The sequence below is a fragment of the Solea senegalensis genome, linkage group LG1 (assembly GCF_019176455.1).
Source record: "Solea senegalensis isolate Sse05_10M linkage group LG1, IFAPA_SoseM_1, whole genome shotgun sequence".
Classification (NCBI taxonomy): domain Eukaryota; kingdom Metazoa; phylum Chordata; class Actinopteri; order Pleuronectiformes; family Soleidae; genus Solea; species Solea senegalensis.
In genome coordinates, this window is record NC_058021.1 from 42,695,409 (window position 1) to 42,721,843 (window position 26,435).

At 41.9% G+C, this 26,435-nt stretch overlaps 1 protein-coding gene across 1 annotated transcript in view; it reads left to right on the forward strand.

Annotated features, from left to right (window-relative positions):
- Positions 1-22,232, forward strand: part of LOC122768345 (neuropilin-1a-like) — a 34,353-nt gene extending 12,121 nt beyond the window's left edge. Inside the window, exons 4-7 of the mRNA XM_044024280.1 lie at positions 8,109-8,290; positions 16,171-16,398; positions 19,013-19,168; positions 22,054-22,232. Coding sequence (XP_043880215.1) covers positions 8,109-8,290; positions 16,171-16,398; positions 19,013-19,168; positions 22,054-22,232 — 745 coding nt within the window. The remainder of the gene's footprint in view (positions 1-8,108; positions 8,291-16,170; positions 16,399-19,012; positions 19,169-22,053) is intronic.
- The last annotated feature ends 4,203 nt before the right edge of the window (positions 22,233-26,435 follow it).

Sequence of the window (26,435 nt, forward strand, 5' to 3'; positions counted from 1 at the left end):
TATTCTATCTTTCTCAGCAGTCAGTCTGTCTTACTTCCTGGCCATTGTAGAGAGGAAAGGGAGAGAGAGAGTTTTGAATGGCACCCAAAGCTTCACCTCTAGTTGACCTCTTCTTCAACTCTGCGCCTTAACTTCCCTTCCTCTTCAGCTCTCCTCCGCTGCTCCTCTCTCTTCTGTGAATGCAGCATGCTCCTCACACACACACACACACACACACACTAAGCCCATTCAGTGACGGGGAATGCGGCTAACTGCTAACGCACAGCATCAGAAACCGATAGATGACTGCCTGTGTGTGTGGAGGCAATACGGCATATTGTTGTGGTTATTTTTATTTTTCTAATCAGCCCAGATAAAGTGAAGTCTCGCAGCGTTCACTTGGCTAATCTTGGTCTCCTGCAAAGTTCAGTAGGTCACTGTCTCAACATTGTTTATAATTATCCCCATGTTTCCTCATGCTTCCTCCTGTCACATGGTTCCTGTGCACTTGAAATAAAACATCTATGTATATCCTACACATGTATTCATGAAAAGGATGTGCAGTAATAGTAAGTGCCCTGAACGAAGTACAATTTGTTATGCTTTACTCTAATGCATCCTTTTTCAGAGACTGAATCAGGTTTTTTTGAGGGAGATTTTTATTTAACAACCACATGTCTCTTTGAAATCACTGGTTTAAATATTCAAAACAACATTAGGTGCTACAGAAATGGCAGTAAGAAGAGTCAGAAACGTTATATTATGCACAAATTTATGTTGTGCACTGGGTCATGACAGTTTGTCATTGGTAAACTATAACTCCGTATATTAAGAGTTTGGGAGATATTGATGCAATGCAATGCTGTCCTTTGAATGGTCAGGTCAGTCTCTGTGATAGTTGATTGATATTTTCCTCATTCATTTTTATTTTGTTTTTAAATAAAAGTAGAAGCAACATAGTGATGTGTTAAAGCTTTCGCTAAAATAAAGTATTCGTTTTCTTTGAATGGTGCTCAATGGTTTACATATGGAGTTGTGGGGCTTTATGCTCCCAAATGATCTACTATGGTGCTATGTTGATGATATTTCAAACTTCACATAGTGTGAGCTGAGCTGAGGGCTGTGGGTCTTTTGATTTCTCATTAAACAGTTATGTTTGGTTGAAGCCGCTCTGTGCTCCCTCTCTGTAGGGCTTGCATGCAACTGGGCCCCTGCAGGTGTCAAAGAGTGTAAGTGAGTGACAAGAGCAGGGACAGGACAACGTGTTTGAAAGACGGTGTATATATAGGCTCCAGCCCTGTTACGCCACATCGCCCTTTCTCCCAGTGCCCTGTTATTTTCACCCTTGACTTTTGATTGTTGAAAGGACAGGGCATCATCTAAGCCCTGCACCAGACTCCTGTGGAGGACTCTCTCTCTCTCTTTGCTCACATCTGCCTGCCCCCTTTTCTCCTGTGTAATCTAAGATACTCGCAAATGTCAAGGTGGGACAAATGGGGGCCATTCCCTGCTGTAATGGCCCCAGAAATGGGCTGGAATGTTTCTCCTTCTCCACCTCTTTGTGTCTCTTTTCTATTTAAGTGTATTGCTTTTCTTTCTTTCCCTGTATTTTTCTGACTTTTATACCAATTGTTTTCTTTTGTTCATGTTATATGCGTTTGTTTTAACACGTTTATTGAGAATAGCGTGTATAACTAATCTGTTGCATCACAGCTCTGTTCAAATTCCTGTATAATAAGGCCATTGCTACATACAGTGTTTCTTAGAAATGTGCCCTCGGGTTTTGTGGCTTCATTTGCAGAGTCTTACATTCAGAGCCTAATAATTATCCGCACACTAAGAGAATGACGCCGTATTCTATAATCAATTTCATTTCTGAAGTTCAAAACTTGGTTAATGTGTGTTTCCATTTTGCCATGAGCAGTTTTCATAGGTGTAATTACTCTCCTTGTATTCATGATGAAAATATGTATGATAGGAAAAAAAGAATATGCAGCTATATGCATTTTTTAAATTCTGCTATAGTCCCGTGAATTTTTCACATCAGCAGTGTACGTTAGTGTCAAGTGCCTCGATATCTAAGCCCCATGACTTTGCAGTCTAACATTTATTGGTCATTTTAGGTTAAATGAGCAGTTCATTTGTATATTATCTATTTCTCTTTGCTTTGGATTAGCATAAGTGGAAGCAGAAATGTTGGATGCATCAGAATGAAAGATCAAAGAAGTTCAGTCAGCAGTTTTAAAGGCAAAGGTGTTTCTGACTGATACCAGTGTTGATTATCTTATGTTTGACCATAGAAAACAAATGGCTAAATACCAAAAAAGCTAATACAGTCCATTTGTCCATATATTATGGACATATTAAACTTATATCATCACATTATTGTGACTTTTTGTCACAACTTGCAGAGAATCCTGCTTCTTTAGGAAAGAATGCTCCCTCTGTCATAAATCTGAATAAGGGATTTTTGTACAAGCTAGGAAAGAAGGATGCAGTAATTGAGCCTAAATAGCCAAATTCATTCATTTGATTGTTGGCGACAGCAGACCTCTCAACAGTGTAATTAGGAGAGCTAATGGATGGAGGCACGTTAGATCCATCAATGCTAATGATAATTGCTACTTAGGAAAGCGAATATGCTTCACAAACATGTGGCCGATGCCTCCACAAAATCAGAACCAGCCATGACATCTAAAAATATGATGGAGCCGACTTTTACCGCACGGGGGTGACACCCAAAGAGGCACATTCAACGGGCACAGCTGGGCCGTCTGGCCGGGTATTCCACACCGTTTCATCCATCCTTTTTAACTTCCATCCATGTGGCAGGGAGATGGCGAGCAAAGCAATCGCACCGTTCTCCCTGCACCGAAAAGGAACCACTTCTGAACCTGTCAGCCCTGATTGGTTAGTGGTTTATTCTGCTTGGTGGGTTGGCACGTTCTGTGGCTTTCAGCTCCTGCAATATTTTTTTTTGTTTGGATTCAATAAGTAGAGACACATCACTGCAGCTTAAAAAAAAGATTTAAAATTATTTTTTTCATACCTCACGGTCAAGGATCTGGTTTAATGGTGAGGTCTTTTCACTCAATAAAAATCTTAAGTCAGGCTACGACTATTATAGATAATGTTTCTAGCTGAGAACATTAAAATGTGGACTCGTTTTACTGCCCTTTACTATTTTTTTTTCCTTCTTTGTCTTTAAGGGCAATCAGGTGTTTGGGTCATTACAACCGGACTGGCTTCGAGGGAAGAGGGAACTTGTTATTGTAGCTCGGGTTAATGAATGTCACATGCAAGAAGGGGAAGCAGTACAGGAGGAAGAAAGTGGAGAACAGAGTACATTTTATTGCAGTGATATGTCGCCTCTAGGCTCGGAAAGAGTAAGTCTTGTCTCGGGCCCCATTGTACAAACGTTAATGATGTTTTGCCGGCGCCCCAATGACAGTTTGTTAAGCGAGACTCATTTACACGTGAAGTCAGCGGCCGCAGTTTCCTGACAGCTGACAACGAGGTCTTTTTTTTCCTGCTCAAGCCTCCGTGGGCCTCATAATGTTGTTCAGGCCTCACCTGTGTTACCCAGAGATGTTATGACATGCTCTCGATGACATGTTGTCGAGCAATAGAAATATTAAACCGAACTGTGAGAGCCGCAGAAAAAAAAAAAAAAAGTGAAATGCTGGAGAAACACGGCAGGCATTTGTTCTGTGTACAGCTGAATGCTGAAAGAGAGTAATAGCAGAGAAAGAGCTTTTGTTCTGGGGGTTTCCACAGAATGCCTGAGCTTATAAATGAGCTGATTAAGAAATCTAACCAACTGTTTGAGGCTTATACAGTCTGTCATATCGTTATTCCATTGCCTCAGATTGTATTGCTTTTGTAGAGCTATATCAAACAGACATTTATAGAGGGAGGACAGATTATTTCCATGGGAAAGCTTCGGGCAACAGAACTGTTATATTGTTAGAGCAGCGGTTTGTCGCCTTCTCTTTGGCTTTGCAAAGAGGGCTAATGTTCTCGTTTGACACTAGCGGATTGCTTTCTTTCTGTGCCTGAAGAAAGAAGGCGAGCTAGTACATTTGAATCGGTGAAGCGAAGGTCGTCGAGAATTACATTCACCCCCCCGCTGCTGCCATGCCTCAACCACCCCCAAACCCATCTCCCTTTTTTTTACCCCTTAATTTCCCCACAGGATTGACAAACTGTTTTCACTATTAGCACTGTGGTAAGCTGCTCCCTGTATGTGTGTGTAAAACTGTGTGTGTGTGTGTGCGTGTGTGTTTAGGTTTGCTGTCAGGCCCACCCAGACCCAAAGCAGACAAGACGGATAAATAGGTTCATGGCTTAACTGGATTGTACTGTCATGAGGAATAAGAAACACAACAGCACTAGTAATAAAACATTAATAAAAAAACTCGTACACACGAGCCCCTGAGAAAAGGAACTTGACAATGCGAGAGTTAAGAGGCAAACGACCGGAGAAGTGGAACCACCCTGCTCCTTTTAAAGTCGTCCATGTTCTTCTTGTATGAAGTTAGATAGAGAGATTGTTAACTTTCCTCTGACTGCAAACCCTACGGACAAGTCCCCGCAGGTGTTTAGAGGAAAGGATTACAGCTACATTTAGCACAACTGGCAACAGGAGAGTCCTTCGTAGGCGTCAAACTGCCATGCCAAGCGTTTCCCATAATGTCTTCCAGATGATAAGGGCTTGGATCAAGTGTGTGGACCCACTGGTGCAGAACTGGCGGACTTGTGGCTGACACGCTAGTCATTTAGACACAAATGGAGACATTTTGGGTGTTTCTTCTTTCTTAGAACACAGCTAGGAACCCCAAGGCATTTTCCCCTCTTCCATCTGCATCCTGTCTCCCACTGTGTCGCCTTCACGGGGGCCACGCATGCTGATAATGGGCAATGAACAGCTTTTCTGGGGGTGTGATGAGTTGACATGGAGGCAGCAATGAGATGATTTCTCTCTTTGGATGGTGAACAATGAGTCTGTGAGGAAAGACACAATGAAAGCATTAGCTGATTGGCTTCGATTCACATGCTTGCATGATTTTATGCCACACTTGCATGCAATATCCATAATGCTGTGCATGTACGCACACTTGTATGCACACATATCACGCATATGTTCACACAATCCCGTTCAGCTTCTTCAGATGTGTTCTTCAGCTTGCTCTGCTCTCCCTCTCCGTCTCGGTGATGCATCTCAACATCAATTTTTTAGGCAGAGCTCAGCTTTTGACAGTTGCAGGGGAGGAGTCAGAGAGCTGCAGAGACAGAGATTCTGAGGTGAATTATAAGTCTGCTGATAGAGCAGAGCAGACCCACAGAAAGATTGATGCTCTCTGTTGTGAGCTGTGAGCTGTGAGTCGATGGAGAGGAGAGGGGTTGCAATCTGAAAGCCCTTGCTACATCTTTTTACAGTATTCTTATACCTCTATATGGGGCTGAATTATTTGGGCAGCATGTTTAATTGTGACCTTTCTGACATTATTTTCAGTTCTTATTTATTCTGTGACGCCTCTGTTGAATATTTACCCTGTGATGGTTTTAAAGCAAGATGGAGCCTTACTTTATCAGTTACCTGACATGACTCATGCTTCAGGAATGAGAAATTGAAGACATGAAATGTTTTCAATATTTGTGTAATGGATTTTTTTTTTATTGGCTTAAAACTTAAAACAATCTAAGGTCTGAAAAACAGAACAATGAAACTGCAGCGTCTGTTTTTTATTCCACTAACAAAAAAATAAACTCATTTCAATTTGAAATCACAGGACTTCACTGCAAGAATGACAATTACATCACTACAGCAGAAACATGATGCCTTTTAAAGTAAATAATGAGTAATTCCCTGGCTGTTTAGTGCAAAGCAGGGGCGGATAACACTGTAAACACTGTGTGAAACTAGTATTTTTTTTGTTACCAAGCTATAGCTGATAAAGTAGCTGAAACAAAGTGGTGCTTGTGGAAGCCAAAGCTTCTGAAGTCAAAGCGAAGAGAAGTAAGCCAACAACAAAACAATCCGAGCAGGGGATTTCAGAGAAAACAACAGAAACGAGCTGGACTTAAAAGTGATTCCACTCAAGTGGAGACAAGTGAATATTTCACGCTAGTTTGTGGTTAATTCTGTAATGAACCTTAACCCTTTTCATGGAGTGGACGAAATAAACTTCATATCAAGGCTCACTGAAAGTGCTTCAGATTTATTTATTTTTTCCAAATTTCAATACAATACCTTTTAACCTGAGACACAGACACCCGATGCATGTTGAAAGCTGTATTTCATTGTGTAGTAATCTATCCACTGCATCTTACATGTGGTTTGCTATCATTAAATATAAAATAGTCTGTATTTATAAAACACTTTTCTAGTCTTGATGAACTAAGCTGGTTTACCATTCACCCACATTTTGATACCTGCTTGCCCAGGGATACATCAGCATGTAGATTAGTGCAGCTGGGAATCAAACCACTGACCCTGACGTGATTCAGATATGCTACCGTTCCGCCACAAGGTCTTGACTGGCTGTGGCAATTTTTTGTTTTCATAAACAGCAGGTGACTGAAACCACTTTCATAGAGAAAGGTTAAGACTGCGCGTGTGGATACATGTGAGGCCCCACCTGGGGAGCCCACCCTGAGCTATCATTCAAAGTGTAAATCGCCTTTTTGTGCAAAATCCCATGAATTAAGTGGGTTCAAAATTGCTAAGGAGGCCTGATGTTTTGACAGTAATTTGGCAATCAAGGTAAAACTGTGAAAATAGGCCCCTTTGCCCAGAGGGCACATACTTTCTGTGTAACAGAGGCAGCATGTGTGTATGTGTGTGATTGAATGTACTCGCTCACCTGTTGCCTATTTTACTTTACATACCTTAAAATCAATTTGTTCACTTAATGTAAGTGTGTGAATAGTCGTGTTTTGTTTGTTTTTTTCAGTTGGTGTCTGATGAAGACGGAGGATCAGGGCAGCGTTAGATTTTGAGCAGGAAAATGTTCAATAAGTAGCCCGCATAGCTGAAAAGCTGGCGTGAACAGACGTTCCAGGCAATTAGGAACTGTGGAAACCTGAACCTAAATCTGCTTTTAGAAGGGAGCTTGCCTCGTCACTCACAGTCAAAACACAGCACGGAAAAGTCATCTGAATCTTTGTGCAAGAGTACACACACACACACACACACACACACAGAGGCACTGGAGTAAAACTAACTCGAGCATGTAATGTTAACTTTTAAAAACTGCCTGAAAACATATACAGTGACAACGAGACGACCACCCTCACTCCCTTTTTTTATTATTATTTTTTATGATTCCAGATTCCATATTACTGCATACTGTGTGTGTGTGTGTGTGCGCGCCTGCATCATGGCTCCAGTTCCCAGTCCTATTTCAAAAGCCATTTCCCTCTCCTGCTCCAAAACTCTGCAACGACTCAATTAAGCGGCTGCTCCATTTAACAGCCGTGGGTCTGAAATTCCATTTCAACGCAATGTTTGAACGTGTATGTGTGTTTAAGCGCTTTACCACGTGCTCTGTCTGACTCGGTATGCCGCCCCTCCAAAGCCAAAGGCCAAAAAAAATGAATCACATTTGATTCCATCAACATCCCATAGTCTTGTACAAAGCAGTCACACACATGTTGTGACTGTTGTGTCAGTGTTCTCACAAGGTTAAACAGCATATATGACTGTTCAGGTTAAGTTCACTAGTTAAAGGCGTTACATAAACCTGACCCCAGCACTGCCGGGAGCAGTTTGTGTGTGTGTGTGTGTGTGCGCGCGCGCGTACATGTGCCAGGTCAATGTAATGAAATCAATGCCTGCCCACCTGTTCTCCGAGTTTTAACCTGAGACCTCATTAGTACATGGTGTTTTATTTCCACTACATTACCTGCACAATGTGTTGTGTGGCTCTGTGTGTTTGTGCTCCTCAGTGTATGAATGTATTTATGTGTGTGTGAGAGAGTGTGAGTATGTTTGTGCTTGTATCCTAATTTGCCACTCGTGCAATTAGATCCAATAAGACGTCAATGTGATTCGACAAACCAGACAAAGTGAACAAAATGAGTTTTAACACCACAGTGTGACTGACGCTGCACCTCTTCCTCTTCAGATATGACTACGTGGAGGTGCGAGATGGCGTGGATGAGAGCGGTCAGCTGGTGGGGAAGTACTGCGGGAAGATTGCCCCCTCCCCGGTCGTGTCTTCGGGAAACCAGCTCTTCATCAAGTTTGTGTCCGACTACGAGACCCATGGAGCAGGTTTCTCCATCCGATATGAGATCTTCAAGACAGGTGGGTGGCCTGACACAGCTGCGGCTTCGCTTTAGCCCAGCTGTATAACACGTGACAACAATGGCGCCATGGAACAGAGGAGGCTTGTGCTCTTTGTACTTGAAGATTCATAACCCTTCTGTTTTTCAGCTGTATGAAATTCAATGCAGACGTCATAATTGGCAAAACATTAAAGCTGCAGTAGGCAGATACTCACACTTTGGGATTGAAAGTGTAGGATATCCTGAGCTCCTCTCATCGTAAAAATGAACAGATACACTAGTTTCAGATGTGATAAATGGCTGAAGGTAATCACGCTTGTTTTATGGCATTTAAATAACCAATAACATTTCAATAACCTCCCAAAAATCCTGCCTGCTATACCATTAATATTTTATTAAAATCAAAATCCATTCCAGCGTGATTTCTCTTAAACTGAATCCATCGTCATACTAACATAGCAGGATTACAATATAAATTCTCATAATGGGGCAAGAATGAGCCTCTCGGTCTAATTTCATGGTTTGTTTGTGATTTAGTCAAAGCACCAGTGCATCAGATTATACCCTCACAATATGGCAGGCAATATGCTCTATTCAGAGCCCATGAATCATACTCCCATATGTTCCATGATTGTAGCAGTTTGCATCCCATGTGAATTATAGCACAATAAACAAGGGCATCATTTGCTTTGATTCAACAAATGTTGAATGGAGTGTTTGGTTTGTCATCAGATGGCAAGACAGGACGAGCACGGGACAGAGCATGAACTCGCCGTTATAACTAATGACTGGTTGTGGTTCTTGTGTTTATAAGTGCTTATTGGTTTTCCTTCGTGGACAGTTTTGCCTCTTGGCAGCCACCTTGGTAACACCTACAGGCAGCTAAACACGACCAGGCTCCTATTTAAATTAATGGGGAGAGAGTTATATGTTCACATTTAATGGTTTGCTGGGATACAAACACGATGTTTGTGGAATCAGACAGACAAAACTCTTGATACGATCAACAACATTGCACCAAAATAATGTTTGAAAATGCCTTATGCTTCTACTTTATGCATTAGATTACCCAGCACAGTGCTTGAACAAGAAGTTGCAAGTCAGCGTCACTGTCATGAACCTCAACTGCGTGGTTGTGCAGCAGTGCAACAACAAGATTGACAGACACCTTTCCAGTTTTGGATGTTAAATAGACATGGGTGGGATATGAGTCTTACTCTGCCATCATTGTTGTGATGGAATATTCTATTCAAAATGATGTGAAATTCTTTAACCTGTCCTCTATGACAATAAATGTGTAATCATGATTGATTAGCACCCACAGAACCAATCATATAAAAACAATTTGAGCATTTTGTTGTCAAAAAAACCCAAGCATTTTAATTGGACATAATGTAGCATATCACAGTTGTTCCAAAGGATTACATTGTAGCCATTGCTGCTGTGTTTCTTCTGTTGGCCTGAACCAAGCTAATAGTCTATTTAGCGTTTTGTAGGGATTTTTCATGTATCTCGTTATCCGGTCAATTTGAGGTTCCTCCCTTCAGTGTTCATCCTAAAATAAGATTATGGCTCATTTAACCTTAGGAATCGTGTATGATAAAGTAACAATTTCCTCAGGAGAAGTCTATCTTATCAGAGCACAGCACAACATGAGGGTGTGTGCCCTTATTGTTTGGCTGCCTTCCTTTGTTTGGATTAAACGAAGCAGGAGGAGGACACCACATATCTGGAGAGCGACTAGCAGACAGGTGCTACGGACTCCGGTTTCATTAATTAACCTCAGCAGCTCTCTATGAAATGGCCCCTGTGACCTCAGAGACAAGATGGATGGCCCTGTGAGGTCCCTCCTCTTCTTTTTATCTGGTCTAGAGTGTGTGTGTGTGTTTGAGCCTTTGTGTGTGTGAACGTGTGTGTTTAAGCTCGTGCGTGTCACCATCGCGGTGGGGCAGCTGGTGTAGTGTGGGTCCATTTAAGAGATCAAAGCGACGCTCCACCCCGACATACGCAAACTCATCAGCACTGCCTCATTCCCCTTCATAGGCCAGTTAAATCTACTGCATTCTTCCTCATTCCAGCTCAGTATTTCTCATTTCATCAATTAGCCTGAGATGATTGTAAATGAGGCATGTTAGGGCCCAGTAGCGATATGGCAGAAGATGCAGAACACACTAAATGAGGAGGACGTAAGTGGGGATAGAAGATGGACAGTCAGGACAAGAGAGTCATAGCTAGATGAGAATTTGGGATTTATTATTATTATTGTTGTTGTTATTATTATTACCACCATTATTATTACCATTATCATTATTATTATTATTTTTGATGGAATCAAAGGGAAATCAGTGTGGACTAAATCTAGTTTCTTTAGTTGATCCAGACCATCATAAAGCTTTGAATTTACTCTGCTGCCATGCCAAGAGCAACACTCTGAGATTAATTAACAACTCTGTTTGTTGAAGACAGAAAGGGAGATGGGGAGAGAGAGAGAGAGAGAGAGTACCAGGCAGAAAGAGAGATACGAAGCTAGTTTATTAGCACAGCTTATCAACAAGCAGCGCATTAGTTGGGAAAACATTGTGTTGGCTAACACATGTAACGTTAATGATACACAGATGGTCTGATAACAAATAGAGGAACAGGAGGCTCACGTTTGTGAATGCCAATGAAGGGCAATGCAAAAAAAGAAAAGAAAAAAAAAGGCGAGTGTTTATCAGTGTGATTAAAGGCGTGGAAATCACTGGAGGTCAACCTTAGGAACTAATAATTCCTTTCATCCCAGGATTACCACAAGCAAAGGTCACATGTAAGATAAATATTTACACAAAAAGCAAACCTATGCAAAGAGAGACTCAAATCAGGGATCATATGCCAGTGTTTACATATGCCGTTTTACCCATTTAAGCTGTAAACTATGTAAATACACTCTCTCACACATTGCAGCATGCTGGCATTGGCAGCCTTGGCTTTCATGAGCAGTAACCCTGCAAAGTGTCTAATTGGAAGAGAACAGGTTGTTTTGAGGCTCTCTGTGGCCACTTCCACATCACTGTCTAACCCCCTCCACTCCTCAGTCCCATCCAACCATCTTAATTAGCATGGGCTATTTATTTTATAGCCTGCAAATTGGCAGCCTCGCTCCACTGGCTGAAGTCTGGCAAGAGCCAGGAAGCAGTGTGATGGTGTGAGGGACAGAGATAGAGGGAAGGGATTTATGAGAGATTCAGGAATATTTATAGTATTGTTTCTCTTTGCTTGCAGATACAGATGTTAATGAAATGATGAATTTAAAAAAATAAATAAATAAACCATGATAATAAGAAGCAGCAAAGACAAACAGCCTGAACAGTTTGGGAAACCGAGACCATCGAAATGTGGTCGTTCTGCTTATCGTCCGACTTAATTTGAAACCCTGGAGTGTTTTTGGAAACATCCAACGGTTTTAAGTATAAGCATGCACACACGACATATGTTTTCCTTTAACAGTGCAGCAGTTTGCTCTGAGCCACATCAAGGCTGCGTGGCTGAGGGCCCATTGAAGTGGGCGCAGAGGCAGAGATAGTGCCATTTACACAGCACAGAGGAGCTCATCTTCATCTCCTCGCTGTAACGCAGCAGAATGACTGACTGCTGGTGGGAGGCCTCCCTTGTTCTCCTTTACACGAAAAAAAGACACCGTCGTTCACACAGAAACCCTGTTTGTTGTGTCACCGTGATGTGGGCACTTTTACTCTGAGCACACACCTGTGAAAACACTTCCAAGGTGTGTGCATGTGTGTGTTGGGTGGGGCCTAACACAGGGTACGTTTTGCTTTCGTGGACAGCACACCCTGATGGCATAGGTCACATCTGGCATGGAGAAGTACTGTCATCACACACGCAGCCCTCATGGAAACCCAAGACAACAAATCTCTTTAAAGAGAGCTGGAGGGAGAGTGCAAACCTCCACCCCTGCCTCCCCCCTGTGCTTACCCCCTGCCCCCGAATCCCAAGAGCATTGTGTCTTCCCGCACTGGATTTGGGGGGAAGTGACGTTCTCTCCACAGTCAACACACTAAATTCCATGTCGGCAGTGCAGTGCCTCAGGGTGAGTGTGTGTGTGTGTTAATGTAAACCTGTCAGTCCCATCTGTTTGAATGGCTGACAGTCCACAGGCTTCATGGTTAATGTTTGATTTAGTGTTGAAAGAGTTAATTTCCCTCTGGCAACTAATGTCTGTGTGGTGTAGGTACAGGTTGAAAGAGAAGAGCTGTGGCATAGGAGTTCACTGTTCAGTTTGGGTTATTTATTGTGGTTAATTTTTAAATAGGAAAAAGCCTTATACTTAGACAAAAGAGAAACTGAATCCTCTATAGTACAGAAAAGAAGATAAAGTTATTCACACCTGCCTCCTTGGTTATGTCAACAATAACAACACTTAACAATTTGAATAATATTCTAAAGCCAAATCGTTATTATACATGTTTTGCTTATTTAGTGTATTGGTGAATGACAGTGAAGGGGGTGTGAGGGTTGTTAGGGGTGGAAGGGGGTGGCACACCTTCAGTCCTTGTGGCTCCGGCCCCTAATAACCCTGACTGGGGAGAGGGCGGTAGATGATATATGTGAAAAGGAGAGGGAGAGAGATTAAAAAATAAAAATAGTGAGAGGCTATACCATTTAACGCCTGCTCCCTCGCACAGTTTTAGTCTAATGATGAACACCCAGTCTGTGCTCTGTGTTCAGCACTTAGCGCAACAACTTAATAGATACATAGAGGACAAGTCATCAGGAAGACTAACAGTTGAAAGGCAGCCTTTTCCCTTAATGCTCGAATATACATCATACCACATTTATCTAAGATTTATAATAAATCTCCAACACTTGCAAAGACTGACATCAGATCTCCATTAAATATCATTTTACCGGCTCCAACATGTCCTGTTAAGCAAACTCTAATCAGTCAGAGAGTGAGCAGGGCTGACATTTGTTTACTCCCGCCCCTCCAGAGGAGTAGGGCCTGACATAAAGGAGAGCAAAGAGAATCCATTACTGTCGGCAGTAAACGTTGCAGCGCCTGGATGGAGGTTGACAGTAAATGTGGTGCGTTCAAGGTTTAGCTCCTTTTCTCTCTCCTGACTTCCCCTCGTAAATCCAGCTGTTTGTTTAAAAGTATAGCGGACATGTTCCGTGGGTACGCTGTGGTCAAGCTGGTGTTTCTTTGTGTGCCAATGAGTCAGACCCGTCATATTTACAAAACCCTTTTCTGTTTCCTGTTTTCAAAACCTGCCTTTGTCCCCATTCCCACTGCCAAGGTGATGAGTCCACCAGGACAGTGTCAGTGAATGAGTGTGGGGGGGGCAAGGAATTTGCCTTTGGCTAACAGCAGGGATATATTGTCCTCATGGAGTTCCTTGTCTACAAAGACGTGAGGAAACAAGATACTGTCACCACAAAAAGCACGTCTGCTATCACTGGACGACTCCCTCACCCAGACATCAGCACAAAGCATGCTGGTTGTAGCGAGGGAAGCTGGGGACGAAAGCCCTCCCATGTCGAGACCCCAGATAAAAGAGATCTGTTGGGTGATTATTTTACCAGTGGGAATGAGCGCAGTGCTCTTTCTTCTCCTGACACTCTGTTTTGTTGTGAGGTCTTCACTCTGTCCTTTTCTTTTGTGTGTTGTTGACACAGACACACAAAATTTGACAATAATGGAGTCTGGCCTTGGCTCAGGCCTTGTTCAGACCATGCTGTAAATGATGTTTTCAACCAAGGCTGACTTTACAAATTGTACCCATCTGTGTCTCTGTATGAGTGCATGTGATAGGAAGAGAGAGGCAAAATGAGTTGGTCAAAACTGCACTACAGCTGTAACATGACATGTGACTAATATTAAGAAAAAAATAAATAGTAGCAACCAGTGTTAATTTAAAAGTGAGAAGTGTACTGAAACCCCTGGGTCACTGAAGCTAAAGCAGGTCAAAGGATTTTAAGGGAGTAGGCGGACTTTAATGCATCCTTTGGACAGATTTGCATTCACTCCTATAAACAGATCACCATCAAATGTGTTTTTTGTCACCTGATTTGTGTCGCATTTGAGTTTGTTCACACCTGTGGTGAGATAATTCCAAACATCCTTGCATATAATCAAAAAACATGTAAAAATATATAGAAACATGTTTGCATTTCATTAAATGCAAACATGCACACAAATAGAAGAATAAGGTACAGAACACAATATTAAAAATATATAAGCAAATGTACAAGAAGGAATAAAGTATTGGAATCAAATGTAAAATATTACAATAAAGTGTAAAAAATATGCCACACTTAACTAAGATGTCTTAAAAGAACAATACAGATGAAATAGTTTGGATAAAGTGCAACAACACAAAACCCATGCTTCTTCACATGCCTGTTCATTGTTTGGAGTGAACCGTTTCCTAAGGTGGGCTCTGTTCTGGCCAACTGCTGAGCTGAGATAAGCGTCAAGGTGGAAGCTGTCGAAGTGGATCAGGAATTTGGAGGTTTGAGCCAATATCCACAGGAAATTCAACACACCAAACTAAATTGCGCCAATACTGTAGCTGTCCAGAGCACTCAGGAACCACGGGCACCTATTTTAAAAGAAGCATCTTGCATTTGTAGTCTTCTGCCCCCAACCATCCAAAAACTGGCTGACATTTCTTCATAATATGGCATGGTGAAGTGCAGAATGGCAGCATCCGTCCACCCTCTCATCCCAGGGAATGCTCCCACTCAGCAAAATCGTTCTGTTTTCCAGGGGTAAATATGAGGGGAAGCTGTGAAATTAATGGTGCCCACTGTGCTCAAAAAGCCACACTTTAGCGGTTGCACTAAATGTCAACTCTCTCTCTCCAGAGTCAAAATGCCGCTTGCCGTGGCTTTCAATTTTAAAAAAAGAAAATGAAATGGCTCTTGCTTCTTTCCTTTACTCCACTGGTGGACAGGCTGAAGTGGGCCTGATGGTCTTGAATTAGGGGCAAAGTGAGATACTTGAATGACAGTGGAAAATGCAGTTTGCCACATTCATTTAAGCCACAATGGCTGTAGCACAGAGGCACTATCTAACGATAGCAATTTTAGTCTTGATCTGCACCATCTGCTCCCATAATGCCGCCTGTCAGAGTACCATAAAAATGATGTTATTCTAACAATTCTGCCACTAATGGCACCAAATAATTGTCCTGCTCTTTTTTTCCCCTCAAAGTACTGCATATTCAGTATGTGCAAGTTTGTGCAAAGCCAGGCTTGCTAACAATCTGAAACAGTGCTTGAGCTGGCATTATTTACACGTCCTAATGTGTCTTTCCCTGCAGCTGCTAGCATATTTTTATTTTTTTTTTTTCATCATGTGTCACTCATTCTCAAATCATAATCTCGTGCTCACGGTGCTGTGACAAGTGGCTAACATGGGAAATGTGCTAATGCTCGTCATCAGCTGACAGACAGCTCTCTGGGGAGCTGTGAATAAATATTTTGACTTTCCCTCGTGTAAAACTGTGTGTTTAAGTGTGTGTGTTGATATATGCACAATCATTGCCCTCGCCTTCCATCATTAACACCAGAACTTTGCCTAAGCACCTCTTCTATATTGTGTGTGTGTGTGTGTGTGTGAGTATGTGAGACAGTTTTTCCAGAGTGACTCAAACTGTTTATTCATTGTTTCTCGATGCTATTGTAATTGAGTCCTTTCACCAATGTTTACAATCAAAGTCCCGATGTCGAGCAGTTATAGATATATACACACACAGAAAGTGTGTAAATGGATGTAAACAACTGGGAGATGTAGCGTCTCAATGCCTCCCCCACAGTCACCTAAACAGATCCTCCTTTGTCCCTTATATCATCTTATCTTCTCACTCACCTCCTTGTTTCCTGTCCTCTTTCCTGCAGGTCCTGAATGCTCCAGGAACTTCACCTCCAACAGCGGTGTCATAAAATCTCCTGGTTTCCCAGAGAAGTACCCCAACAACCTGGACTGCACTTTCATGATCTTTGCCCCTAAGATGTCTGAGATCATTTTGGAGTTTGAGAGCTTTGAGTTGGAGCCAGACCCGACACCACCTTCTGGCGTGTTCTGCCGATATGACAGGCTGGAGATTTGGGACGGTTTTCCTGGAGGTGAGCGAGCAGAATATTCAGAAAACATCAACTTCAGGCACTCTTGTGAGGAGTAGAAACTAAAAGTGTGCTTTAAAAGCCTTTGTTTAGACACGGTTACATATCAATTAAACACCTTCAACCTTGAAGGTCTTCTTCAAAAAGGCTTTTAAACACACTTTAAGTATTTTTCCTCCTGCTCTACACAAGTTCCCGAAGTTGTGCTCTCTACATTAGTGCCACAAAAGTCTGCACCTTGTTAGTTGAATTCACTTTTGCTGCCACAACCTCACACGGTACAGCATATTAAACTTCACTTCACTAATCCCACTGCTTAGAAATCTGCAGTCTTGTAGTGGGAAAGAGAGAATGGGAAGGAAGGGGGTGTTCAGCTCCGCTTCCCACTGCTTTTCCAGAGGGAATGAACAGCTTTACACTGTATGATGGCATTATCCGGGTGGGTGGGATAACTGCCTTAACCCAGCTTGGCAGGGCTCCAGGAGCCTGTCGTCATGAGCGCATAATGCTTCGTCATCACTCATTGCCGGACTCTGTCTGATTACAACAGCCTCCCACCCTTCCTTTTTCTGTCACAGGCTGTATTGTGTTGGTGGATTTGTTGATGTCAGTACACTTGGGAATTCATAGTTTAATGTATGCTGTGATATTTAAGTCATTACCTCGCTGCGTCTCAATGCATTGAGTGCACAATCCAATCATGCAGGAAATGACTCAAAAAGGAATTTCCTCTAGACATTTCCTCGTGTTTCCCTCTAGAGAGAGAATAAAACAAGTGCTTATTGAATTGGATTTGGTCCAGTTTGGTCCTGATTATAGCCAGAATCTCTCTGTCACAGAACTGAGCAATGATAGGTTCGGGCACACAATAAAATATTGCCTTTTAAAAAGTATTTTCAAGTCTATGAAAACATCAGCAGGTGAAGGGAGAGATGGGGAAGGATGAGCAGCGTTCAAAGCAACGCTTTCATTGCCCAAGATCAGGCTTTGAACTCAGCAAGTAAAATCTCCTCTTGAAGTTTTTGGGGGTTTTTTCCTGGCTATTCCAGCACAGGGTGCAGACGAGATGAAAGCTGTTGTCAACCATCAGTGGCTGAGAATTGAAATCGTTTTTTATCAGTGAAGACTGGTGGGGTTTAAGTGTCAATATATGTGCCTATTCAAGTGGATTTACTTTAAGTTTAGTCACCTCACATATATGCTACTGACTTGACATTGTCAGCTCATTTGTACAAGCTTCCGTCAAGGTGGGACATGTTTAATTTCAACATAAGTAATGATTAAAGCTTGGTTCACGCCCAATTTCTGACATTATTATCACCTTTTAATACATGTCTTATCGAAAGGTACCTCAGGGAAAATACGTTCTGTTTGTGACTCAGAAATAAAGTGTTATGACACACAGCCTCATGTAAAAATTAGTCAGGGGTGGAAAATAGTGCAATGGCCTCTTGCCTGGCAATTCCTGTGGTGCCTGCTGGATCGATAGTGCATTATCACAGAAGGCTGGGGTCATGCTAGAAGTCAGGATGCGCAGAGCTGACCAATGTCCGGGCAAATACAGGCCTCCCTGACGGGGGGGGGACTCACACCTCCCTTCTTGGCACTACCTCTTAAAACACACCCTGCTGGTCAAGCAATGCAAAGTAAAACACTCTACTCCCACATTCTATTTCCCTGAGGACAAGAGACACAGAGTTCATAGCAGGGTTCTTTAAAATTGCACAAAACTGTGGAGGCACACAGATAATCCAGGAGATAGGAAACGTAGTCTCGCACACACCTGGGTTACAAAGATTAATCTTGAGCCATCAAGTCTCTGTCTGTGGCACCCTATGGCCTTTCATGCAGGAGCTGGGCTAGAAAAAGCATGTTTTGGATGACAGGAGGCCACAAGGAGGCAGGACTGTCACTCGCCGCTGATCACAGCATCTACTAATCACAGATAAGCCACAGGTCCTTGCACACTAACAGGAGCACACACTGATAAATGTGCATGGATCGTAGCACACATCAGAAGCATAGGGCCAAGGTCATTATGCTCTCCTGCTCTCCCTCGTTACCACATCAGTCTTTCCCCATGTCTCCCCGACTCTCGGTCTCCCTGAGTCGTCCTCCTTTCACTTGCTGTGTTCCATGCCCCTGCTTTGCCTTTCTTCCCAATCTGTTCAGTGGAACATGTCCTGCTCATGCTTTTATTGCTCCCTACTGCCTATTCTTTCTGCCCAATATAAACTCACTCAGCTTTGGCTGCATCTGCCTCCAGTCTGCACAGGAATGAAAAAACAAACAAGTTTTGGTAGGGAAAGACGAGGCGTCTGAAGTATTTACAGCCGTCAAATAAACGGAGATCATGACCTGTCCACATCACGGGTCACTGTTCCGCCTTTCTCTTTCTGTGTTTGACGAGCAAACAGGCAAAGAATGCTAAGAGTGTCTTCTTACGCATTGGGGGTCACGTAAAAAAATGCAGCCGGTGCCATAGACACACTCATTTTCACACCTCCAGATGGAGGAGCTGCTAGTAAAAGCCCATCTGTGACCTCACAAACAAACAAATATTAACCTAACCCAAGTCTGACCGAGTAACAATGTTACGATGTGTTTCTCTTTCCAGTCGGTCCATATGTCGGGAGGTACTGTGGGCAGAACACTCCTGGTCGGATCATCTCCTACACTGGCATCCTGGCACTGACAATCAACACCGACAGTGCCATCGCTAAGGAGGGCTTCTCTGCGAACTTCACCGTCATTGAAAGGACCGTTCCCGAGGGTGAGCCCACACACAAAACCACTACAAGTCAAGAGCGATGGGATTGTCAGGGAGGCACCAATGGAGCGAGCCAAACAATGCAGACATGAAAAGAGAGACTGGGCAATTGGAAGAAAATATGGGTTGCAAGGACACTAAATTAAAGCTAGTTGACTAAACATTAGAGGGAGGTACTGAGGCTTCATGCTCCTGTTGTGACACATTTCCACTCATTTAACAAAGCACAGGGGTTATTAATTATTAAATAAACACCTCTTTCCTCTTCATCTGAGAGATGTGTTGCCTTTGAGAATTCTTGTAAACGGCCTCCTGTGGTTTACGAGTCCAACGTTTAAACACGGTGGGACCAGACAGGCTCCGAAAGACAGCCTCCCCACCGTGCACACACACACACACACTCATGCCCTAAGGTTTTTTTACTTACATGCTGCATCGTCGTCACAGAGTTTGACCTCCCACCCCATTTTGCAAAACGCTCCAACTAAACATTTCATTAAGGAAGAAGAGCAGTGGTAGGAGTCATAAATCTGTCCACAGAACAGACCACCCCAGACACAAGCGCACACACACACACACAGAGTCAGTCTTTGAATAGCAATGGAGATGGATGACATTCAGCAAATCTACTAATCATCTCCAAAGAGTATTTTGTTTTGCCCAAAGGGAAGACAGGCACTGAGCACACACACACACACACACAATGAACGGTCAAAACATCCCTGCTGATGTCAAATCTTGACCGTTTACTCTGCTCCGAGTTGCTTTAATCACACATCTAAGATCAGATTTCACAAATTAAATGTTCACATTCAGCATAGTGAAATATCTGACCCCAACATACTTTCATTTGTTCAATTTGCTCTGTCTTCCATCACCAACTGAGAAGTAAGTACAAAAAATGCCCAAACTCCATCTTTGCTTTACCACACTCGTACCACTTAAATCATTTATAGGTATATTATGCATAATACACAGTGGATTTTCAGTCACTTCTGCATGGAAAGATGAATGTACTGTTGAGAGGTGATAAGGTGATGAAAGGAAGCTGTGTTTTTGCTGAGCATGACCCAGTGATCTACAGTAGATGATTTTGGTCTGTGTACAAACGTCAGACGAGAGCAGGCAGCCAACGAAGTGAGCAGATAGGTGTGAGACAGTTTTCTCAGCCTCACACAAACACTCAGTTCACTCATGCGTGAGCACGTACGTATGCAAGTGTGCACTGACACTGCAACGCTCACACACACACACACACACACTCTGACCCAGTGACAGAGGTGTTTTAGCTGTGTGGCAGATGGAGAGGCCATCTGTGTTATAGCTCATAGGCAGCAGCCATATAGCAGTTCCACACCGATCCTCATGCTGTGCCCTCGAGGGCGTGTGTCTGTCCATATACACACGAGCACCTTACAACTGCGTATTTAATTTAAAAATAATGTGAACACAATTTTAGTTCACATTATTTTTAATTTAAATACTTAAAAACTTGTCCTAGAGTTTACATGCGATCATCTTCAAACTTGTTTTCATTGAAGTTTAATGTGATTTAATTGATTTATCAATTACTGTATTGATCCATGGATGACAGAACATTTGAAAAAATTGCAATCTGTGTTCCCCAAACCTCAGAATGACGTGTTTAAATGTCTTATTTTGTCCACAAACACCAACATATTCAGTTCTTCTAGTTTAGAGAACAAAGATTGGTATTCAAAAGTCTAGTGCATAACTTTGGATATGAACAGATGTCCTTTACATTCCAACCACCGTCAAATAAGTTCACACAATGCTGACTAAGCCTTTCAGCTCCACACAACACTTCCTGTGTTCCTAGGTCTTGTGTTGTCTGAGGACATTCCCGTGCTGCACACAGGAAATCATTTGTTTAATGTCAAAACAGATGGAGGCAACAGTGACATTGCATTAGTAAAATGACAGCTGATTTCGGATAGAGTATGATGAAAACCCAAATAGTCATCGATCAATAATCAATGAATTGTTGAATCCCTAGTTTGAAATGAGGTGCCCTATAGTCAAAGTTGTCATCAGCTGACAAAGATGTAAATAAACAATAAAAAGAAGAATTCTCCATGACTGTGTAAACATGTCTTCACATACCACCGTTGTTGTGGTGGAGACGTTATACGAATCTTGGCCAGATGAAAAGGTCATGTGACTTGTCCCATCCGTTGCCGCAGCTCTGTCCACGGTGGTGTCAGCAAGTCTGACCTCCAGTGGATGGACAGACTGACCCCTAGCTGACCCACCTCCGTCTTTAGGCCACGGGTGCCCTGTAACGGCTGTTCCATGTCAACACAAAGAAGGGAATCCACAGCCTTCCACGGCTGGCTATGTCGTTGGGTGTGAAATATACCCCCCAAAATAAAGATACTCAATGCATCTAAACTCCCCCAAGAGACCAAGAGATTTCTGTGCAAAAAAGATTAGTTCCACACAGGGATGTGAGGGAAATGGGTCCAGTCAGTGGAAGAAATCAGTGGGGTGAAAGTCACTTTAACGCCTCATACTGGTGTAAAGTTAGCCCACACTTGAATGTTTTATGAAGACACTTTTACATCTTAATGTAGAACACTTCAATCCTTCTTCCATTAAAGAGTAGAAAGTGATAGAGAGAGAAAGGATTTAGTGAGGCATCACTGATGCGCTGTTCTTTTCCAGCCGACAGAGCTGAGTGCCTGTCGTGTGATGTCCTGCTCCCTAGAGATGAGCGCGTGAATCAGAAGGACACTGAAAGCACATGCTGGGTACAGTCTGGTGCTTTCAAACTCAGCAAAAAAATCTTTTTTACTCACCCGATTTCCATCCTTTCCTCCCACCTTCTATCTGCTCCCCTCCCCTCTCCATTTCCTCCCCCACCTCAGACTTTGACTGCAGTGACCCATTGGGAATGGAATCTGGAGAGATAACATCAGACCAAATCATCGCTTCATCCCAGTACAACCCCAGCTGGTCCCCAGAGCGCTCCCGACTCAACTACTATGAAAACGCATGGACTCCGGCCGAAGACTCCAACAAGGAGTGGATACAGGTACTGCCTTAGTTACTTTGATTGGTTAATAATTGATTTTTTTAAGGTAGTTTCAGCTGCTACTGTTGAAAAGTCTTTTTCAACAGTCAACAGAGGCAGTGGCCTGAGTCATAACGCAGTGGGAGTGTCTGTGTTTGTCCTTCAGTCTCTGGAGGTCTTGTCTCTCCATAACACTCTGACAAGAACCAACAATCCAACAGTTTCGATGATGAATGTCAGGCGTCCTGATGGACCTCTGGGTGGTCGAGTCCACACCTCACAAAAATTGCCTGTGTCCACTCTCTGTCACTGTCTACCTGTCTGTGTCTCTCTCTCTCTCCCTTTCCACTGTCTTCCTGTCATACCTGATAACTTTCCCTCTCTTTGATAAGAGAGCCCCCCCCAGGGTATTTCTAGTCTAGCCCCCCCACACACACACACACACACACACACACACAGTCTGGTTTGGTTTCCATGACTTCAGAGGACCATTAATTGCCTGGAGACTTACTTAAACCTTCGCCATAACTACTACTTGTCTAACCCTAACCTCATGCAAACCATACAACTTGTCCTCGCCTTAAAATGTAATAATGTACATTATGGGGACTTGCTTTTAGTCCCCATGAGGAAGACAAGCCACCCCAATTAGACAGTGTAAACAGATTCAGGTCCCCATAACATGAGTAACACACACACACACACACACAGTCATGGATAGGCTGTGTCATATTTTTCTGTCTGAGGCTTATCTCCACTAAGCAATCATCACCCACCAGGGAAACTTGGAAAAAGATTAAAGATTTAGTTTCTCCAACCTCAGATGGGGATAAGTCACATATTCCAAGTCCACTCACAGTACAACCCCTCCTCCCCCTCACATGTGACACAACCAATACTATGACTTTTTTTGGTGATTTTTTACAACATACTATACTATGACTTTTTTTCGTGATTTTGGACGACATACTATACTATGACTTTTTTTGTCAATTTTGGACAACATACTATACTATGACTTTTTTGAGTGATTTTGGTCGACATACTTTACTATGATTTTTGAGTGATTTTGGACGACATACTATGACTTTTCCAAAGTATATTTTTCTGGGCTTTAATTGATAGTGCAGAGAGACATGAAATGGGAAGTAAGAGAAAGACATGCAGGAAATAACCGTCCAATGCAGGATTCGAACTGGTGCCACTTGCAGTGAAGACTGTATCCTGAATGTGGGGCTGCTGCTCTACCAAGTGAGCTAAGTTTCCCCTCTATGAAGATGCACTTTTTTAAGTGATCTTTGATGACATAGTATAATATGACTTTTGAGTGATTTTGGACGACATACTATACTATGACTTTTTTGAGTGATTTTGGACGACATACTATACTATGACTTTTTTGGTGATTTTGGACGACATACTATACTATGACTTTTTTTTTTTTGGACGACATACTATACTATGACTTTTTGTCTCATTTTGGAGACATACTATACGTATGACTTTTTTGAGTGATTTTGGACGACATACTATACTTTGACTTTTTTGACTGATTTTGGATGACATGCTATAGTATGACTTTTTTGTCTCATTTTGGACGACATACTATAGTATGACTTTTTTGTCTCATTTTGGACGACATACTATAGTATATAATTTTAAAATGAAATGACTTAATAATTTGGTAATCTCAAATGGCACAAATGAGGCATCCCTGAACTAAAACCTCTGTAATTTTGCTCTTTTATCTTTGCACAGCTAACGTTCATATGTTGTTACATGAGTTTAAACTCCTACAGCGTATTTTTTAATTTGGAATAAGAAAGTTGGGAATTCCACATTTACATCCATATGAGGCAAAAAATTATGTTTTAAAAAGTGCACTTACAGCATGAAAAAGTGAAAAATGCAATGATTGCAATTTTAATGAAAGTTATCTTCAATTCCATTAAAATTCAGTGAAAGTCAAAAATAAATAAATCACAGTCATTACATGTCATTTAACAGACACTTTTATTTAACTTACAAGGGAACTGAGTACAACCCGGCAGGGGTGGAGTTGACCTTACGACCATGAAGTCCTTTGCACACAGGGTACCGGTCTTAACTACTGAGCCACTCGACCCCTGTCCCTGTTGGTTTAATGATCAGGCGTCCAAATACTTTAGTTCATTTGTTTTAACACAATCACTCTCCGATTACAACTTCAAACAATGAGTGACTGCTAAATGAGTTAAGTATATTTATATCATACATATATATGAATATATATATATATGAATATTCATCAACACAATGATAAATGATCTTCATCATTTTACAAAGAGATCAGTGAAATCATGGATCAACAAATCTGAAAAGGCAGTGGAAGCTTTCATCTCATCAACACAACATTATCCTTTGTTTTAAAGACATTAGAAGTAAGTTTAAAGTAAGCAAAGCAACATTCCACTAATTAAAAGAACAAATGCTCTCTTTTTGAATATTTAAGCAATTATCCTGTTTAAAAGCCATTTATGAAATATTCATCGGTAGACAACATATATACTTTTAATTGATGCACATGAAAAGGAAACACATTTAGACTGGTCAGGGTTACATTGCAGCGATGTAATTCTACATAATGTAATAAAAGTGATGGATATTATTAACATTGTAGATTCAATTCAATTCAATTCAATTTTAATTGTATAGCGCCAAATCATAATATACATTATCTCAAGGCACTGTACATAGACAACATCAAGGAGAGCAGAGAAACACAACAGTTCACACACTGAGCAAACACTAGGCATCAGTGAAGAGAATAAACTCCCTCTTAACAGGAAGAAATCTCTGACAGAACCAGACTTAGAGATGTGCAGTCATCTGCCTCGACCGGTTGGGGTGAAAGGAAAATGGTGGACAGAGGAGAGGTTTATAAGTTTATACAGTCAATGATGACAAGTTTATAGCAATACAATGTCATTTATAAAGCAGCAACAGAGAGTGTTGATACAAATTATACTAATATGTAAAATGTTCCTGTTGACTGTGAAGAAGTCAAATGTTAAACAGCTCGTCACAGGTTTACGACAGGTTAGGACTGTACTTTTATATTTTATATTTTGTTGGGTCTTACATTTTGTTGTGTCTCATTAAGTGTTAAGTCTCTTGTTGTGTCTTATTTAAATGCCTTTCGTCATGTCTATTTAAATGTCAAGTCCTTCGTTATTTTCGTTATTTTTGCTATTTTATTGTGTACCTCAAGCCGGGCGTCTCTGCAAAAATGTCATTATGTCATATTCATAATGACAATAAAAACTTCTTGATTCTTGATTCTTGACTGATGATTTTAAAACACAAGTCATTTTCACAGTCTTTGTGTTTGGTGTGTCCTTCAGAGGAGTTTTGTCACTGATCTGATGAAGCGGCGTCACAGTGCAGGCCTCACACACACACACACACACACACACTGTCCTCTTCACTTCCACCTGTTGAGAGAAGACGACAGAGAAGAAGAGTCAGAGTGACAGCGGTGAGTCAGTGATTCAGCTCATCCACAACAAAGAGCAGATGTGGAATAATAACAAAACATGTCAACATGTTACAACACCTCACATTCACTCATTCACCAAACACTCATTGTTTCCAGTTGTCATGGGAAAGTGATTGCATGAAAACAAATAAATAAAAGTATTTGAACCAACAGGGACTATTATGAAGTATTTAAATACATATACAGTATTTTAATCTGTAGTTTTGCAGCTGTAACAGCTTCCACTCTTCCTGGAAGTCTTTGTTTTGACTTGTTTCATTTTGACATGTGAATTATCGAGCATTGATGAGGTCACACACTGAAGTTGGACCAGGTCTCTGTGGACTCATAATCGCTGTTCCAGTTCATCGCAAAGGTGCTGGATGGGGTTAAAGGTCAGGGCTCTGTGCGGGACAGTCAAGTTCTTCCACAACAAAGTCAAAGTCTTTATAGTCATTGCTTTGTCCACTGGGACACAGTCACGTTGGAATAGAAAAGACTGTCTGTGTTTGCTGAAGCGTTCAGATTGTCCTTCACGAGAGAGAAGAGGCCGATTGAAACACGTGAATTCAACACTTCACAGGTGTGACCAAATACTTTGGTCCATAGAGTGTATCTACAGTGCTGCAGGAATTACTTCTCACCAGCAGGGGCTGCTGTTTCTTCATGTTCATCTCTGTTGACATGGAAGTAAAGGTCACATGATCAGCTATGGTGAC